General features: G+C 46.7%; 1 protein-coding gene across 2 annotated transcripts in view; it reads left to right on the top strand.

The window, feature by feature from the left end:
* Nucleotides 1-20,736, top strand: part of PPP2R5C (protein phosphatase 2 regulatory subunit B'gamma) — a 100,680-nt gene that overhangs the window by 35,395 nt on the left and 44,549 nt on the right. Inside the window, exon 1 of one of the 2 annotated variants that reach the window (XM_056545925.1) lies at nucleotides 7,221-7,402. The exons of the other annotated variant lie outside the window; for it this stretch is intronic. Within the exon in view, the coding sequence (XP_056401900.1) occupies nucleotides 7,309-7,402 (94 nt within the window). The 5' untranslated portion in view covers nucleotides 7,221-7,308. Of the gene's footprint in view, nucleotides 1-7,220; nucleotides 7,403-20,736 lie in introns of those variants that run through there. 2 annotated transcript variants of the gene reach the window in all.

Below are 20,736 nucleotides of genomic sequence, written 5' to 3'. Positions count from 1 at the left end.
GCACCCTGGTTGGGAAACACTGTGATAACTGGTCCAAAGGCTGTCTGGGCATGCTGAGAGTTGTAGTTTTGCAACAGCTGGAGGCCCCCTGGTTGGGAAACACTGTGATATCTGGTCCAAAGGCTGTCTGGGCATGCTGGGAGTTGTAGTTTTGCAAAAGCTGGAGGCACACTGGTTGGGAAACACTGTCCTAAGGTCTTGTTCACATGTTTCAAATTTCGTCATAGATTCCGCAACTCCTTCCACATGCAATACAAGAACAATCTGTGCTGTTCGCATGCAATTGGGGTTTCCACGCCTTGATCCTTTGCGGCAGAAAATATGCCCGGATCTTGTTGCTGTCACTGAAATCTCCAAACTGTGGCCCCTTTTTAGATGTTGCAAAACTACAACTCTCAAAACTACAACCGTGCGCATCATGTTATTTCTGTGGCAGATGTTGCCACCACGGAGATTCCGATTCCGGTGTCTGCCGAAAGGAGTGGAGTCTGCTCTAAAATACATTGCAGTCTACGAAGACGACGCATTTTCCGAGCAGTCCCAGCATTGGCATGTTCCAGCAAGCGCCTGCTAGATGCGGAATGTCCGCCCGTATTTTTCAGGTAGACATTCCACAAATTTTCCAGCCTTTAAAATCAGTTTTTCAATCTAACAAGGAACCTGACTGGGAATGTATGCCAAGAATACCCATCTGTAGACAGTTGTTTCAGGTTTATTGCTCCTTATCAGTGCAGGTTGGTGCGAAACAGCTGTCTACAGATGGGTATTCTTTCCTTCTGGAGAGATCTCTGGCTTGAAGTAATTCCCAGTCATGTTCTTAGGCTGTACGTGTCTCTTGGCTGGCTGAGAAGCAGAGAGCAGTGCCGCCCTCTATCCTGCCTAATAACTCAGGATGGCAGTGGGTGTGTGATGGCTTTTGTTTTATCTGACATGTTAAAAGTTGTTTTTAATGACAGTAGTGTTTGCATACTATGGTGGTGTATACTAGGTTTCCGAAGGGAAGAACTCGGGTCAGATACTTTGTACATATAGATCAGCAGAGATCATGTATCATAGGATGGCACAATGTAATGCGTACTGAGGCTCCGGCATCTCCTGGGTCAGGGTGGTCACAGGCTCCGGCATCTCCTGGCTCCCTGGTTGGGATGATCACAGGCTCAGTCATCTCCTGGGTCAGGGTGGTCACAGGCTCTGTTTTCTCCTGGGTCAGGGTGGTCACAGGCTCAGTCATCTCCTGGGTCAGGGTGGTCACAGGCTCAGTCATCTCCTGGGTCAGGGTGGTCACAGGCTCAGTCATCTCCTGGGTCAGGGTGGTCACAGGCTCTGTTTTCTCCTGGGTCAGGGTGGTCACAGGCTCTGTTTTCTCCTGGGTCAGGGTGGTCACAGGCTCTGTTTTCTCCTGGGTCAGGGTGGTCACAGGCTCTGTTTTCTCCTGGGTCAGGGTGGTCACAGGCTCCGGCATCTCCTGGCTCCCTGGTTGGGATGTCACAGGCTCTGACATCTCCAGGGTCAGGCTGGTCACAGGCTCTGTCTTCTCCTGGGTCAGGGTGGTCACAGGCTCCAGCATCTCCTGGGTCAGGGTGGTCACAGGCTCCGGCATCTCCTGGCTCCCTCGTTGGGATGGTCACAGGCTCTGTCATCTCCTGGGTCAGGGTGGTCACAGGCTCCGGCATCTCCTGGGTCAGGGTGGTCACAGGCTCCGGCTTCTCCTGGGTCAGGGTGGTCACAGGCTCCAGCATCTCCCGGGTCAGGGTGGTCACAGGCTCCAGCATCTCCTGGCTCCCTCGTTGGGATGGTCACAGGCTCTGTCATCTCCTGGGTCAGAGTGGTCACAGGCTCCAGCATCTCCTGGCTCCCTCGTTGGGATGGTCACAGGCTCTGTCATCTCCTGGGTCAGAGTGGTCACAGGCTCCGGCATCTCCTGGCTCCCTCGTTGGGATGGTCACAGGCTCTGTCATCTCCTGGGTCAGGGTGGTCACAGGCTCGGTCATCTCCTGGGTCAGGGTGGTCACAGGCTCCGTCATCTCCTGGGTCAGGGTGGTCACAGGCTCCGTCATCTCCTGGGTCAGGGTGGTCACAGGCTCCAGCATCTCCCGGGTCAGGGTGGTCACAGGCTCCGACATCTCCCGGGTCTGGGTGGTCACAGGCTCCGGCATCTCCTGGGTCACAGGCTCCGGCATCTCCAGTGTTTCTCCAGGTTCTCGGCTTTCCAGTTTGTGTGGGATTTGAGTCATTTACGCTTTCAATCCTTGTGGTGATGTCATCCGGCTGAGCTGTAATCTGCTCTGATAGTTGTGAAATTATGATGCGCGGTGATCGGGTCTCATTACTCAATGAAGCGGCCTCCGCTCTTGTCATTCTCCTCATACCTTAATGGAGAGTCACCGGATTACTAGTGCGGTCAGAGGCACGTGTGCACGTGTAAGAGGCTTCTGAAGGCGTCCTGCTGGGGGAATGTGTCCTTGTTTAAAGATTTTATTTATTTTTAATGAAATATTCTGAAGATTTCTAGGATACTTTTGTATTTCTATTTCTCAACATGTTTGCTGTCAATGCAGAAAAAAATAATTTTACCTGTAAAAACCTGTATTAAAGGGGTACGCTGCCCCTAAACATCTGATCCCCTATCCAATGGATAGGGAATAAGATGTCTGATCGGGTGGGTCCCGCAGGTGGTGAAGCACCCGGAGTTCATTTAGAACGCTTGGAGCGGTAAGCAGGGGTTGTGTGATGTCACAGCGACGCCCCTTGTCATGTGATGCCACGCCCCCTCAATGCAAGTCTATGGGAGGGGGCGTGGCTGATGCCACGCCCCCTCCCATAGACTTGCATTGAGGGGGTGTGGTATCACATGACAAGGGGGCGTGGGCGTGACTTCACACAACCCCTGCTGCCCGCTCCAAGCGTTCGCAACAAAATGTTCAGAAAGCTAGGGCAGCAGAGTACCCCTTTTAAGAGGGGTCCATAGCTTGGAAATAACACCTATTCACACTGGTGCGGTTCTGTGCGGCGTCCATTGCTGCCGCGGCCGATGGACTGGTTTGAGTGGGATTGGGACTGCTCTGCCAGTGGGTCGTTCCCCCCTGTGGGCACTGGTGTTGTGGCGGCAACTGTGCTGCGCCATCTTGTGCTAGGGACATTAGTTACCCACTATTTACAGGAGGCCGTGACGTGGCTAGTGGACTTGCACTTCATGATCATAAATGACGCTAACGACCTGTTAGTTTTAATAAATGTTGCTGAGAAGCCTTAGATCATTGTGCATGTTGTGGATGTGCCACCATGTCTGTTTTCTCTATTTAAATTCACGAAATAATAATAATGCTTCCATCACATGCTTTTATGGAAATAGATACTATTAGTCATTGCAACCATGAAGAATAATGTGTCCTGCGGTTACACCATACAGCAGTCTGCAACATGGAATCGTGGGTATTTTTTTGCAGAAAGCTTTACAATTGCCTTTCTAAGGCCAAGACTCTACATCAGAGCTGTTGGTGACAGTGCATAGTTTGGCGACACACTCCTGGCTGTACCACCCGTTAGACGTATCGCGTCGAGCGTCCTACAATGCGCAACATGATACCGGTATCGGCATTACAAATGTGGCTGCCACCCCCCTGGGCCATTTCATCACCTCCTTCATCACTATTTGTGCCACTTCATCACCCCCATGTCACTTCACTGAAAATACTGATCTGCATGTGTGTTTAAAAAAAAAATAGGGCTCATTCCCACGGGCAGATTTCACAGCGACTTTTTGAATCAGAGGCAGGCTCTCAGTTTTTGGCAGCTGAATTTCTGCTTTGAAAAATCCACCGCAGACCCCCTTGAAGTCTATGAAAATTCTGCTGCTAAAATTATGCCGCAGAGAGCCCGTCCCGATTCAAACTCGCAGTAGGAAACACGCAACTAACTTTCAGTGAAATCAGGCCCTTAGGGTCTGTTCACATGAGCGGAATTTGCTCTGGATTTTCTGCAGTGTATTTGCTGCAGAAAATCTGCAGCAGATTTTGCTACCATTAACTTTAATTGGTCTGCAGAAATTCAGCAAATCTGCAGGTAATTCACCCGTGTGAACGGACCCTTAAACTGTACCTGTTGCTTTAATAAACATTTGATGTATCCTAGAGAAGCGTTACCTAACAAGTGTGCTTCAAGCTTTTGCAAAACTACAACTCCCAGCATGCCTGACAGTCAAAAGCTGTCCAGGCATGCTGGGAGTTGTAGTTTTGCAACAAACGGAGGGTTTACTCTTTGAAAAACACTGTTATAACCTACAACTGATGCAAAACTACAACTCCTAGTATGCCAGAGGTTTTGCAAATGCGGGAGTATCCCTTAAAGGGGTACTCCGCTGCTCAGCATTTGGAACAAACACTGGGAGATCGTGATTTTATAGCCCCGCCCCCTCATGACGTCAAGCCACGACCCCTCAATGCAAGTCAGACTTGCATTGAGGCGGCGGGGCGTGACATCGTGAGGGGACGGGGCTATGAAGTCACGTGCTGCCGGTGCCAGCGTTCGGAAAAGTTTGTTCCAAACGCTGAACAGCGGAGTACCCCTTTAAGGGCTATGTTCACACGTCCATTCCACACAGCTTCTGTTCTGAACGGAATCGCGGAATACTGGCAGATTTCTGTGTGCTCAGAAATCTACCAAAATTCAAGCCCAATGGGATTCTGCCGCGGAATTCCGTAAAGTACAGGACTGGTCATATACTTCAGTGGAAAGCAGAATTTCCGTGGTGGGATGCCAGTCGCGGAAATTTTGCTGTCTGAATCGGACTGCAGAATTCAAATCAATAGGCAGTAAATTAGGGCGGAATTTCTGATGGAATTCTTTTGTGGAATTCCACATGGAAGTTCCACCGTGTGAACGTACCCTAAGGTGGCCATACACCTTCAATAGCTGTTAATGCAGTACTGTAGTGGAAAATAACTGATCCCCTAGGTTATAGAGCCCGGATAAGTTATAGATCGCGGGAGGACCCAGTGGTCGGACCCCCACGATCTATAACTTATCCGTTATCCTTTGGGGTAAGGGGCCCGTGCGGTCCGCAGAAAGGGGGTGTGTCCGTCCCCCCTCCCAATGTATCCCATAGAGTTACATGGAGAGGAAAAACCCTCTTCCTGCGAACTGCTGGGGCCCATGTACAGGAGATTGCGGGGGTCCCAGTGGTCGGACCCCCCCCCCCCCGCGATCTATAACTTCCACTACATTAGTCCTCTAAAGTGACTTTTGGCATGTTAAGTTTTTTGGGATCACACAGTCTTAGGCTGCATTCACACCACGTTTTTGCAATACAGTTCCAGTATAAGGTTTTTTATTAAAAAAACCGGATTCCTCAAAACCGGACTAAACTGTATAAAAACGTGTGTGCAAATTTTAATCCGTATACAGTTTGAAAAATAATGTCCGGTTGCATCAGTTTTTTAAGAAAAAAAAAGTATAAGTTTTTTACTTTTCTCTCCATTATGAATAAAGTTTCACTTGTTTGATTGAAGTTCCAAGAAAAAAAAACTGTGCAAAGTCAAAGACCGTATGATGAAAACCGGATGGAACCGTACGCACATACAGTTCTGTACGGTTCCCGTTGAACCCCCAAGTGTACGTTTCAATACGGTTTTTCACCCGGACCAAAAATCATGGTAGGCTACGGTTTTGGGTACGGGGAAAAAAACTGACAAAACCGTACAGGATGCAAAACAGACACAACCGGATGCGTACGGTTTTCAATACGGTTTTCAAATTGAAAACGTATACGGGAACTGTATTACAAAATGTGGTGTGGGCCCAGCCTGAGTCCTGGTCAAGAGTTATAAGAAGTAATATATGATATAAAAGTTAATATAAGCGACAGTAACTCTTTAATAGCGCATTCGCCCGACATTTTAGCTAAGTGTATGGACACCTTTAGGTACTGGACACAGACCCCATGGATTTAAATGGGCTCCGTTGTTGTTTCATCACTGCGTCCTATATTTTACATCTGCGTGCTGCGCTTTTTTTTGTCTGGGCTGCAGGTGTGAAAAATGCCTAAATATTAACAATAGAAATGTAAAATGGGACATGTTTATAAGCAAATATTAGAGCAGTTTTCCTCAACCTTATGGCTCTCCAGCTGTTGCAAAACTACAGCTCCCAGCAGGTCCTTACAGGAGTTTGGTGAATGCTGTTGTTTTAAATTTGTATTATTTTTTTTTTTTATTATTTAGTTTTTATTAGTTTAGTACAGTGTTTGTTTCTTTTTAAAACGATACATTTGATACTTATGTGCAGTTGATACATTGTTACATTAGTTCTTCTCTGACAGGAGCTTCAAGTCCTTATTGCAGTGTTTCCCAACCAGGGTGCCTCCAGCTGTGGCAAAACTACAACTCCCAGCATGCCCAGACCGCCTTTGGACCGGATATCACAGTGTTTCCCAACCAGGGTGCCTCCAGCTGTTGCAAAACTACAACTCCCAGCATGCCCGGACAGCCAAAGGCTGTCCGGGCATGATGGGAGTTGTAGTTTTGCAACAGCTGGAGGAACCCTGGTTGGGAAACGCTGTGATATATGGTCCAAAGGTTGTCTAGGCATGCTGGGAGCTGTAGTTTTGCAACAGCTGGAGGCACCCTGGTTGGGAAACACTGTGATAACTGATCCAAATGCTGTCCGGGCATGCTGGGAGTTGTAGTTTTGAAATAGCTGGAGGAACCCTGGTTGGGAAACACTGCCTTATTGTATAGTAAACTCTCCTTTTTCCCGTCCCTTTTAACCCCTTTCTACCCTTCCCTTGACATCACTGCACATTTCGGGGAGGAGGAGGTAGTTTGGGCGACCTGTTTTTGTATAGGTTCCTCCCCTCTTGGGGTTTGTTGTCTTCCTGTTAAGCCCCCAGCACCTCTGACCTCTGCTTCCCCCAGTGTCATGGATTAAGAAAGGAAGGAGAAAAAAAAAAGTTGCACTTGAATGTAGGCGGAGCCCATCCCTGCCCAGCCCCTTGTATCCGGCGGCAGCCAATGACATCTCCCTTTCTATTTGTAGTTTTTGGTGTCATTTTCAGATGCAGGGGCCAGCCAATCGCTCGCCTCCTGTTTGCTGACATCACCGGCTCCAGCCCTGTTCCCTCCAGCTGCAGACCTGCCTGCTTCCTTTTTTTTTTCTTTTTCTTTCTTTTTTTTTTTTCTTTTCTTTTTTTCTTTTTCCTTTTTCTTTTTTTTTTTTTTCTCCACAACTAAAATGGAGTCTGGATCGCTGCCTTAAGGACTACGCCGGGGTCTTTAATTCTTTCCCCTTCCTCTGTCTGGTGGGATTTCTTTGATGCTGACATGTAACGGACCTACAAGCAGGATGGTGGTAGACGCAGCGAATTCCAGCGGCCCCTTCCAGCCGGCAGCCCTGCTCTATATCCGCGGTGAGTTGCCTTTTTTTTGTTGCATTTTTTGTCCCTTCCGCCTCCCTCTCCCTCTCCTCCTCCTCCTCCTCCTTTTCTCCTTCTTCGTTGTACAATAGTAAAGGCTCCATTAATAAATAGCCATTGTGAACGCTGGGTAAGCAAAGCAGGAAGTGCAGGGCGGCTTTAACCCCTGAGCAACCTGGCTGGGAGCAGATAACCAGACCCCCCTCCTGCCGCCTGCTCTTGTTTAACCCTTTTATGATCAGGGATAGATAGCCGCCTTTCTTCTGTCTTTTTTTTCTCTCTCCCTCCCCCTCCTCTCCTCCTCCTTCCCTGAGCTCTGCTTATGTCAAAGGATGTGAAATCACTATCCAAGGGGGGGAGGTGGGTCTGTAATGGGGGGGTTTGATTCCTAGACAAGACATCCACACCAGTGTCACATTATGCCCATCGCCATCACGTTATCCCACCCCTCCCTCTCTCTCCGGCATCACGTTATACCACCCTCCCTTCCCCTCCATTTGTCGGTGCTGATGGCCTCGATCACATGAATTATACATAAATCATGGCTCTCGGTTCAGGACACGGCCATTTCAATGATCTCTCTTGTGATTTCTATATTTGGACTCCTTATTCTCCGGCGCATGACGGGTGGGAAGCGTTTTGATCCGTGATTCTACCACCTCCCCCCCCCCTTTTCTTATTTTTGTAAAGCCTTTTCTCCATTTGTACCTGGGCTGTAGTATAGTGAAATAAGATGCATATTTTACATTGGGGGGGGGGAAGGGGTTAATTATGCTTCACCCCCCGCCCCCCCCCTTCAATAAATTTTATATTTTAAGAAATGTTAGAATTACACAAGCAATAGTCTGCAGCCATCGCAGTGTATAGCGCAGGGTCACGTTTCTTTTAAAATGTATTACCTTTTTGGGCAGCGATCTGCAACCTGCGACACTCCATCTGTTGTGAAACTACAACTCCCAGCAAGTCTGGGCTTGTGTTGGCCTGCAGGGAGTTGGGGTTACACAACAGCTGAGCAGTCACTGCTTTAGTATTCATAGAATAAGTTGTTTCCTTTATTTCATGCGTCGCAGCTTATTCAGTAGCTATGTACGTATACGCCAGATTTTCCCAACCAGGGTGCCTCCAGCTGTTGCGAAACTACGACTCCCATCATGCCCGGACAGCCTTTGGCTGTCCGGGCATGCTGGGAGTTGTAGTTTTGCAACAGCTGGAGGCACCCTGGTTGGGAAACACTGTGATATCTGGTCCAAAGGCTGTCCGGGCATGCTGGGAGTTGTAGTTTTGCAACAGCTGGAGGCACCCTGGTTGGGAAATACTGTGATATCTGGGCCAAAGGCTGTCCGGGCATGCTGGGAGTTGTAGTTTTGCAACAGCTGGAGGCACCCTGGTTGGGAAATACTGTGATATCTGGGCCAAAGGCAGTCCGGGCATGCTGGGAGTTGTAGTTTTGCAACAGCTGGAGGCACCCTGGTTGGGAAACACTGTGATATCTGGGCCAAAGGCGGTCCGGGCATGCTGGGAGTTGTAGTTTTGCAACAGCTGGAGGCACCCTGGTTGGGAAATACTGTGATATCTAGTCCAAAGGCTTTCCGGGCACGCTGGGAGTTGTAGTTTTGCAACAGCTGGAGACACCCTGGTTGGGAAACAATGGCATACAATAATCATTGGTAATGGCTGTCCAGGCATGCTGGGAGTTGTAGTTTTGCAAGGAGGCACAATGATTAGGAAACATTGACCTATGTTAATTGCTTGCAATGGCTACCAGAGGCTGTCCGGGCATGCTGGGAGTGTAGTTTTGCAACAGCTGAAGAGCCACAGGTTGGAGAACACTTCTTTTAAGGTCACTTTCTGTATTTCATTTCGTAGTGATCTACATATCAATACCGGTCACAGAAGGGTTAATATCTGCCACGGCCGTTCTACATATGAAACAAATGTGAATGGGCTGACTAAAATTATAAAAAGATGGCGGATCTTTCCATAGGTTGTTTCTGATATTGTAGCTCGGGTCCATTTCAAGTGAATACAGCTAAGCTGCAATACCGCGCTCTACCTGTGGACAGATGGGGGCTGTGTTACCAGGAACAAAAAACAATGTTTTTCTAATCCTGGACAACCCCAATCGACTTTTACTCTGTAGTGTCCTCCCTTACTATCCTGCAGTATGATGAGAGTTGTAGTCTAGGATTATACTTGTTGCTGCTTATAAAGTCTCTTTATTTTATTTCTGCTTCTGTTAAATTGCGCTCTGGTTGGTGGCTTTGGGGCCGCCGAACAATTTTATTGTTCTCTACCCCAACCCCCCCACCTAAATTCTGCATTCCTGCATTTTGATATAGAGTATAATAAAGTTATTGGGTTTTATCTATTTCTTTGTGATATTTTTGGATATATAGTAGTTATACAGCTCTCCTCCGGCTCTATCTGTATACTGCTGCCTCTAGAGATGAGCGAACTTACAGTAAATTCGATTCGTCGCGAACTTCTCGGCTTGGCAGTTGATGACTTTTCCTGCATAAATTAGTTCAGCTTTCAGGTGCTCCGGTGGGCTGGAAAAGGTGGATACAGTCCTAGGAAAGAGCACAGGAGCACCTGAAAGCTGAACTAATTTATGCAGGAAAAGTCATCAACTGCCGAGCCGAGAAGTTCGTGACGAATCGAATTTACTGTAAGCTCGCTCATCTCTAGCTGCCTCTATCTCTATGGGATATATATAGTAGTACCACACCTATTCTCCAGCTCTATCTGTATACTGCTACTATATGTATTGGATCTGGATATAGTAGTTATACACCTCCCCTCCAGCTCTATCTGTATACTGCTGCTGCTATCTCTATGGAATCAGGATATACAGTAGTAATATACCTCCCTTGAGGCTGTGCTCACACATTGCATTTTTGTATAATTTTTTTTCCTTTTTTTTTTTTTTTGATTTATTTAATTTATTTTTTTTCTTGTCCAGACCTTGTTCGCGTTGTATCCTCATGTACCCACTACTTAATCCGAACTTCCTAATGCTTCCTTCATATTATATCATATACACACTAACATACATTTACCTCATTTCCTGAATTTGTTTGCTAACAAAGTACATTAGAAAGTTATAAAACTTTTTTTTTATTTTTTATTATCCCATCATTCAACATTGTTAACCTAGAAATGACCTAACATTAAATTAAGGCTGGAGAAATCCCAGGAGTCTACGCAAAGCCAGTCCTAGAAATGAGCAGACAGTCCCTAATGCAGTGTTTCCCAACCAGGGTGCCTCCAGCTGTTGCAAAACTACAACTCCCAGCTTGCCCGGACAGCCGTTGGCTGTCCGGGCATGCTGGGAGTTGTAGTTTTGCAACAGCTGGAGGCACCCTGGTTGGGAAACACTGCAATAAGGACTGGAAGATTTTGTCAGAGAAGAACTAATGTAACATTGTATCAGCTGCACATAAGTATCAAATGTATCGTTTCAAAAGGAAACAAATACTGTACTAAACAGCCTTTGGCTGTCCGGGCATGCTGGGAGTTGTAGTTTTGCAACAGCTGGAGGCACCCTGGTTGGGAAACGCTGCAATAAGGACTGGAAGATCCTGTCAGAGAAGAACTAATGTAACATTGTATCAGCTGCACATAAGTATCAAATGTATCGTTTTTTTAAAAGAAACAAATACTGTACTAAACAGCCTTTGGCTGTCCGGGCATGCTGGGAGTTGTAGTTTTGCAACAGCTGGAGGCACCCTGGTTGGGAAACACTGGTCTGATCTTTTATTGATGCCGATGTAATTTATTTTTTAGAGTAGTCGAATAGGCTTCCATAACCTACATTCCCTTCCCTTTTAAATGGGTTGACCTTTTTAGAGGACAATTTTTTTTTTTTTTTTTTTTTTTTATTAACCCTATCAGGAAAACTAGATTCTCATCTCTTGGCCCGGAGTAAAGAGTAGCTACGAAGAGAGTCTCTCCTGTACTGCATTGTGTGAGTGGGCAAGGTGTAATGTTTAATTTCCCCTCTGGTGGTGCTGTAGGGAAACCAGACACTTTTTTAAGTATCTGTGCGGTGACCAATCACTGGGGTCCATTGTGCCTCCAGCTGTTGCAAAACTACAATTCCCAGCATGCCCGGACAGCCTTTGGCTGTCCGGGCATGCTGGGAGTTGTAGTTTTGCAACAGCTGGAGGCACATTTGTTGGTAATTTAAGTAAATTAAGTGGCAGTGTGCATGCTCGGCTATCCCTTCATGCAGTCTTTGGCTGCCCGTGCATGCTGTGAGTTGTAGTTTTGCAACAGCTGGAGGCACCCTGGTTAGGAAACACTGCCCTACGTAAATGGAGAGGCAGTGTGCATGCTTGGCCGCCCCTTAATTCACCCACTCAGCTATCATCAGAAGTCTCATAGCAAGCGTTTTGCGCAGCCGCCAAACATGCACACGGTCGATCAAATTATTTCAAGGGCAGGGGACCTTCTCTCTTGATATCGGCGGGGGTCCCAGTGGTTCAAACCCCCATATTCAGATGCTTATCACCTATCTTATGGCTAGTTTTAACCTCCATTAAAGGGGTAAAATATTTTGTTTTAAATCCACTGATACCAGAAAGTTAAGCAGATTTGTAAATGACTTCTATTTAAAAATCTTAATCCTTCCAGTACCTAGCTGCTGTATGCTCCAGAGGAAGTTGTGCAGTTCTTTCCAGTCTGACCACAGTGCTCTCTGCTGACACCTCTGTCCATGTCAGAAACTCTCCGGAGCAGGAACAGATCCCCATAGCAAACCTCTCCTGCTCTGGACAGTTCCTGACATGGACAGAGGTGTCAGCAGAGAGCACTGTGGTCAGACAGAAAGGAAATTCAGAAAGAAAAGAACTTCCTGTGGAACATACAGCAGCTGATAAGTACTTGAAGAATTAAGATTTTTAAATAGAAGTAATTTACAAATCTGTTTAACTTTGTGGCACCAGCTGATTTAAGGAGAAAAAAATGGTTTTCCAGCGGAGAGTACCCCTTTTAAGGGTAGGGTCACACACAGTGCATCCGCAGCATAAGTCTTGCTGCAGTTGAGCCAACGGAAGAGCAACCTTCTGCAGCTGGGTATCTACGAGCGGACACACAGAGCTACCAAGCCGAACCAGGGTGCTTGCCCTGCCGTCGACTCGTCCGCAGCGTTAAAGGGCCTTTGCCATCGTGAACACTGATTCACAGACTAGGGGGATAAGTGATTCCTTGTGGTTCAACCGCTTGGACCTCTTGCGATCTCAATTTCAAGATTAACCCAAACTATAATCTGTCAGTGCTCGTAATCGACTGCCGCGCCATTGTCTATGGAAGAAGATATAGCCGAGCCCTTAGGAGCTATTGATATCAATGACAATGGTTGTTTTTTTTTTTTTTTTTTTCTTTTAGGTTGTTGTGTGTTAATAGATACTTTTTAGTTGACTGTAAACCTGTCTGGTGACAAGTTTGCTTTAAATAGGATTATATCTCCTTGAAGACGGAAACAGGCGGGCCCGTGACAAATTCGGAAAGAGGCGTCGCTTGTAGTAGAACGTGGGTGGATAATCGGTAATAATAGTCTGTGTTTATCCTTAAAACCATCTTTTTCCAGTGAGCGAAAATTTATTTTGTGAGACAGAATTGAATGGTTAGGGATATTTCTTGTATCATGTACATACAGGGGATACCCCAATATTTTTTATTTATAAGGGGGAGGTTCAGTGTCTAATCCAGTGTTTCCCAACCAGTGTGCCTCCAGCTGTTGGAAAACTACAACTTCCAGCATGCCCGGACAGCCAACAGCTTGTTGGGAAACACTGGTCTAATCTATGCGTTCTCAAGGTCTTGCAGAAGGGCTGTCTGAGAGCAGGCGCCTGAGGGATTCATATTGAACGTTTTTTTGTTTTTGTTTTTTTTTTCAATAAATTGAGGAATATTATAATTGTGGGAGCAATAGTCTGCAGCCAGCCCAAGTACGTGTCACAGGGTCACATTGCTCATTGCTTGGCAGTGGTCTCCAACCTGTGCCTCTCTATCTCCAGCTGTTGTGAAACCAAAACTCCTAGCATACCCGTGTAGCCAGTGGCTGCCGGGCATGCTGGGAGTTGTAGTTTCGCAACAGTGAAGTGCTACAGAAGGGCAAAACAGTAGTCTAATGCAGCCGCCAGAGGATAAGAAGCAAAGAAAAAATAAAATTGGTTTCTTGGTTTCTTCACCGAAAGTAAAGCGTGTGCAAAATATAACCCCGGCATTTAAAAACTTATCCCAAATCCACAGAATAGGGGATAAATGTTTGATCGCATGGGGTCCCAGAGGGCAGACCCCCCCCCCCCCTACATTAAGACACTTATCCTCTATCCTGTGAATAGGGGATACATTTTTAAATGCTTCTGAGTCACTGTTTCTCAACTGGGGTGCCTCCAGCTGTTGCAAATCTACAACTCCCAGCATGGAGCAGTGGTCAAGCGTTGGCGCTGCCACACCAGTCTCATGGGGGACAAGCAACCCCCCATTCTTGTGATCACTGGAACCCTCAATTTTCAGTAATAGCAGCAGAACTAAAACTCTCAGCCAAAGGGAGGGATATCCTGGCTATCCCTGCATCTAACTCGCATGTCCCATGTTGCATGTATAGGGCAGCATTTCCAAACAGGGTGCCTCCAGCTGCTTCAATATTACAACTCCCAGCATGCCTGGACAGCCGTTACAGGCTTGCAGGTGTTGTAGTTTTGAAACAGCTGGAGGCACCCTGTTTGGAAAACACTAAACTATATAGGTTCTGGCAGCGTTTCTCAACCAGGGTGCCTCCAGCTGTTGCAAAACTACAACTCCCAGCATGCCCGGACAGCCGAAGGCTGTCCGGGCATGCTGGGAGTTGTAGTTTTGCAACAGCTGGAGGCACCCTGGTTGAGAAACACTGGCTTGAGTATTCCTCCAGAATGGGGCCCCGAATCTCCACACTGCATAAAGCACAGGAGTACCAGAGGTACCAGAGTATAGCACTTGTGTATCTCCAGTGCTCCCATAAAGAATGCATTGAGCACGTGCTGGCCATGCGCTTCTTGCAGTAAGCAGTTTCCAAGGAGGTTACTGGGGGTCCCAGAGATCAAACCCCCTGTGATCAGACACGTCATCCCCTGTTGATGGGGAATATGTTTATAAATGCTGTAGTACCCCTTTAACTTTTTCTCAAAACAACTGTAAAGTGAAAACTCGCCCAGTCAGAACACTTATAACTTGGCGCTGCACCCCCTGATGTGGTGAAGATCTTGGCTGCCAATAACTTCGCTTTATCTGTATTGGGAGAAAATCAGGACCGCAGAATCACTTACTACCTATACAAATTCACCCCCCGGAGCCCCGTCTGCCCTAACATTACCTCTATATTATTGGCACCTCGTGGTTATTGATAGCAGCTGTCATCTGCCTCCTCAAGCTTTAGATCAGACACCCATGAAATGGAAAATGGGCAGATGCCTCCCCGGCTCAGCGATGACTTTCACACATACGGTAAATGGGTTCATGAAATATGTCAACGTGTGGAAATTTCTATTCCCTGAGGTGCGCGGCCCGGTCCAGACATGACCACCAGGAGAAAGCGTTACATACATGTAATTCAGAAATGTTAGATATATATATATATATATATATATATATATATATATATATATATATATATATATATATATACATACATACATACATACATACACACAACGCCTAGGATGTGTTATCTTAGTGTTCCCTCTTATACACACAAACTAGTTTCTAGGAATGGTCTCACTATATATATATATATATATATATATATATATATATATATATATATATATATATATATAATGAGACCATTCCTAGAAACTAGTTTGTGTGTATAAGAGGGAACACTAAGATAACACATCCTAGATCTGAATGAATGAACTAATCGTATGAAATACTTTCGTCTTTACATAGTTGAATGCGCTGACAACAAAATCACACAAAAATTATCAATGGAAATCAAATGTATCAACCCCTGGAGGTCTGGATATGGAGTCACCCTCAAAATCACAGTGGAAAACCCCACTACAGGCTGATCCAACTTTATGTAATGTCTTTAAAACAAGTCACAATGAGGCTCAGTAGTGTGTGTGGCCTCCACGTGCCCGTATGACCTCCCTACAACGCCTGGGCATGATCCTGATGAGGTGGGGGATGGTCTCCTGAGGGATGTCCTCCCAGACCTGGACTAAAGCATCCGCCAACTCCTGGACAGTCTGTGGTGGATGGAGCGAGACGTCCCAGATGTGCTCAATCGGATTCAGGGGAACGGGCGGCCAGTCCATAGCATCAATTCCTTCCTCTTGTAGGAACTGCTGACACACTCCAGCCACATGAGGTCTAGCATTGTCTTGTATTAGGAGGAACCCAGGGCCAACCGCACCAACATATGGTCTCACAAGGGGTCTGAGGATCTCATCTCGGTACCTAATGGCAGTCGGGCTATCTCTGGCAAGCACATGGAGAGCTGTGCGGCCCCCAAAGAAATGCCACCCCACACCATTACTGACCCACCGCCAAACCGGTCATGTTGGAGGATGTTGCAGGCAGCAGAACGTTCTCCACGGCGTCTCAAGACTGTCTTGTCTGTCACATGTGCTCAGTGTGAACAAGCGACCCCCATTCTTGTGATTGCTGGGACCTTCACTTTTCAGTTATAGCAGCAGAACTACAACTCTCAGCATGCCCAGACAGCCAAAGAGAGGGATATCCTAGCTACACCTGCATGTAGCTCGCATGTCCCATGTTGTGTATAGGGCAGTATTTCTAAACAGAGTGCCTCCTGCTGTTGCAAAACTACAACTCCCAGCATGCCTGGACAGCCGTTACAGCCATGCTGGGTGTTGTAGTTTTGATGCAGCTGGAGGCACCCTATTTGGAAAACACTAAACTATATAGCTTACGGCAGCGTTTTCCAACCAGGGTGCCTCCAGCTTTTGCAAAACTACAACTCCCAGCTTGCCTGGACAGCCGTTACAAGCATGCTGAGTGTTGTAGTTTTGATACAGCTGGAGGCACCCTATTTGGAAAACAGTAAACTATATAGGTTATGGCAGTGTTTCCCAACCAGGGCACCTCCAGCTGTTGCAAAACTACAACTCCCAGCATGCCCGGACAGCCTTCCCAGTTGCAAAACTACAACTCCCAGCATGCCCGGGTACCTCTAGGTGTTGCAAAACTACAACTCCCAGCATGCCCGGACAGATTTCGGCTGTCCGGGCATGTTGGGAGTTGTAGTTTTGCAACAGCTGGAGGTGCCCTGGTTGGGAAACACTGCCATAACCTATATAGTTTACTGTTTTCCAAATAGGGTGGCTCTAGCTGTATCAAAACTACAACAAACTATATAGGTTATGGCAGTGTTTCCCAACCAGGGCACCTCCAGCTGTTGCAAAACTACAACTTCCAGCATGCCCGGACAGCCGAAAGCTGTCTTGGCATGCTGGGAGTTGTAGTTTTGCAACAGCTAGAGGTACCCGGGTATGCTGGGAGGTTTAGTTTTGCAACTGGGAAGGCTGTCCGGGCATGCTGGGAGTTGTAGTTTTGCAACAGCTGGAGGTACCCTGGTTGGGAAACACTGCCGTAACCTATATAGTTTAGTGTTTTCCAAATAGGGTGCCTCCAGCTGTATCAAAACTACAACACTCAGCATGCCTGTAACAGCTCACCAGGCATGCTGGGAGTTGTAGTTTTGCAGCAGCTGGAGGCACCCTGGTTGGGAAACACTGGGTTACGGGATAACACATGCGTACTCCTGCTCTTTGATAGGGGGCCACCATAAACATTAGATGGTTGTCGGGTTCAGCTGACAAATGTCTGTGTATGGGGGCCTTTAGCGGTGGTTTTATGATGAAGAGAAGAGGTTGCTAGGCTTCCCTGACACCGCTTATCTGTCATGTAAGATATACAATGGAACAGGAAACATCCAACCTAAGTCCACAAAGGTGTGACAAAATGTGGGCCTAATAGCAGATCTCGAGCTGTATGGGGCTGGTTATAGTTCTCACGGAGGCAGAACCAGCTGGACTGGCCGACCACTGAATGTGTATGATGGGCTCCCAACTCTCCACTGACTGAAGATGTCAGGGACGGAAGGATCAGGAAATGCGATGCATCAAATGTACAATCCTTCTCTTTTTTTTTTTTTAGTTAAGCCGCTGTAATAGTTGATCTGCAGCTTACAACCCCTTTCGTCATTGAAAACACATGTACGCTCACCCAAGCTGAGAGCACATACCTATACTGCCCAACATAGACTCTTCTCTTAAAGGAAATCTATTATCAGTTTTATCCGCACTAATCTGTCATACAGGCTTGTAGTGTGGGTGATACTGATCAAAATTATACTTACAATGGCCCAGCCGTTGCGCCATTATCGCTGGTTTTCTTTATGTAAATGAGATCCATGGGCGGAGCTAGGACAGGAGACTTTGAAGTCCCCATACATGTTGGTTGGCTGGTTTGGACAACATGTATTGAATGCCAGTGTTTCCCAACCCGTGTGCCTCCAGCTATTGGGAACACTACAACTCCCAGCATTTAGTATAATTTTCTTACTGTCTCTTCTTGTAATTCCATGTAGGCACAGACAGTACTTTCCCCTCTCCTTGTAACGGAGGTTGGCACAGGTGGTTATGCTTCCCTGTCTTTCTGTAAATAATGCAGGCACAGATAGTACTGTCACACTGTCTCTTCCTGTAAATGTTGCAAGCACAGATAATGCTGCTTCCCTGTCTTTCTGTAAATGATGTAGGCACAGATAGTACTCTGTCCCCATCTCTCCCTGCAACTGATGTAGGCACAGATAATACTGTCTCCATGTATATGGTGCAGGCACAAGATAATACTGCCTCCCTGTCTCGATGTATATGGTGCAGGCACAGATAATACTGTCTTCATGTATATGGTGCAGGCACAGATAATACTGTCTCCCTGTCTCCATGTATAGGGTGCAGGCACAGATAATACTGTTTCCCTGTCTCCATATATAGGGTGCAGGCACAGATAATACGGTCTCCCTGTCTCCATGTATATGGTGCAGGCACAGATAATACTGTCTCCTTTGCTCTCCCTGCAGTTGATGTAGGCACAGAGAATACTGCCTCCCTGTCTCGATGTATATGGTCCAGGCACAGATAATACTGTCTTCATGTATATGGTGCAGGCACAAGATAATACTGCCTCCCTGTCTTCATGTATATGGTGCAGGCACAGATAATACTGTATTCATGTATATGGTGCAGGCACAGATAATACTGTCTTCATGTATATGGTGCAGGCACAGATAATACTGTCTCCATGTATATGGTGCAGGCACAGGTAATACTGTCTCCTTTTCTCTCCCTGCAGTTGATGTAGGCACAGATAATACTGTCTCCCTGTCTCCATGTATATGGTGCAGGCACAAGATATTACTGCCTCCCTGTCTCGATGTATATGGTGCAGGCACAGATAATACTGTCTCGATGTACATGGTGCAGGCACAGATAATACGGTCTCCTTTTCTCTCCCTGCAGTTGATGTAGGCACAGATACTACTGTCTCCTTGTCTCTTTCTATAAATGATGCAGGCACAGATAGTACAGTCTCCCTGTTTCTCTCACTACAACTGATGTAGGCACAGATAGTACTGCATTCCTGTCTCTCCCTGTAAAATATGCACTAGTTCTGTCTCCCAGTTTTTCCCTGTGAAAAATTTGGACACTATTGGGGAGTTTTATCAAAATCTGTGCAAAGGAAAAGTTGCCCAGTTGCCAATAGCAACCGATCAGATCGCTTCTTTCATTTTGCAGAGGCCTTGTTAAAAATGAAGTAAACAAACTGGTTGCTATGGGCAACTGGGCAACCTTTTCCTCTGCACAAGTTTTGATAAATCTCCCCCTATATATAGCATGCGTCTTCAAGGGTCCAAATCCCTAGGTCATAGCCCAGTGTTTCCCAACCAGAGTGTCTCCAGCTGTTGCAAAACTACAACTCCCAGCATGCCCGGACAGCCAACGGCTGTCCGGGCATGCTGGGAGTTGTAGTTTTGCTACAGCTGGAGGCAAACTGGGTTGGAAAAAACTAATGTAATGTTTGTGGATGGGAAGAAGGAAAGGATCTTGATTGTCAAATTTCAATACCCGAACCTATTGTTCTGTGGGAGATAAGCTGCTGCCAGACACGTCCGAGCTGTTGCCAGCTATTACAGGCCTGTGGTCATACAAGGATCATATAACCCGGCCACAATTCCTGATTTGCTCTCCATTCAGGCGCCATCCCCTATCATCCCCTGCATTCTATTCTCTTGTGAAATGGAGAAGGCCGCCGTGACAATGCCTTCTTATGTGCATCCATTTCCATGCCAGCTGCAGATCTGTAGATCCGGGTGGCATCGGGATCTGTCTATAGAAGACGTTATATATCTCAGACACCGACTGATAATCCACAAGTGTCACGCTGCCTCCCCCCTCACCAATATATCTGTGAAATGCAGATATTTCACATTTTTATTTCCATGTTCAGGCTTGACTCAGAGAACCCTGCCAAATCCTATGAAAATGTGACTACATACCGAGCGCACGTGATTGACGGTCGTCCGCCTCGCTCGCTGCAGACACCGTAGGGGTGGGAGGCTGCTGCCACTGGCTTTTTATTGCTGCAAGTACATTCTTGTTCCTCTTTTCTGCCTTTCGCTCTTTTTCACACCATTCAAATGCAGCCCGGACTCACAGTAAATTTTTTATATACTTTTTTTTTTCTTTTTCGGACTGCGATAAAACAAGGAATGTATATGTGAAACACGCAGGGCTCGATCTAATGGCGGTCGCATCGTTCATTATTCTGTTCATCTCCATTTGCTGAACAATTTCACTGCAGTCTATTGTTCTCTGCTGTCAGCCATTTCAGCCTAAGCAAGAAGTAGAAATGGTTGGTTTGTTTTCTGTTGCGCGCCTCCAGCTGTTGCAAAGCTACCAACTCCCAACCTGCCCTGACTACCTTGGTCTAAGCCTTTGATTTGTTCGTTCAGTGTTTCCCAAGCTGCGGCTCTCTAGCTCTTGTGAAACTACAACTCCTAGGATGCCTTGACAACCTGTGTCTGATCTTTTGATGTGATAGAATGGGGTTTTCCAGCCAGTGTGCCTCCAGCTGTAGAAAAACTGACTACCCTGGTCTGATCTTTTTGATGTGTTTGTATCTTTCAAGCTTTTGTGACGCTACAGCTCCCAGCATGCCATGGCAACCTGTGTTATAGAACAGTTTTTTTTCCCAACCAGTGTGCCTCCAGCTGTTGCAATACTGCAACTCCCAGCATTTTCGGACAGCATAGT

The sequence above is a fragment of the Hyla sarda genome, chromosome 11 (assembly GCF_029499605.1).
Source record: "Hyla sarda isolate aHylSar1 chromosome 11, aHylSar1.hap1, whole genome shotgun sequence".
Classification (NCBI taxonomy): domain Eukaryota; kingdom Metazoa; phylum Chordata; class Amphibia; order Anura; family Hylidae; genus Hyla; species Hyla sarda.
This window is presented reverse-complemented; position numbering and strand designations above follow the sequence as displayed.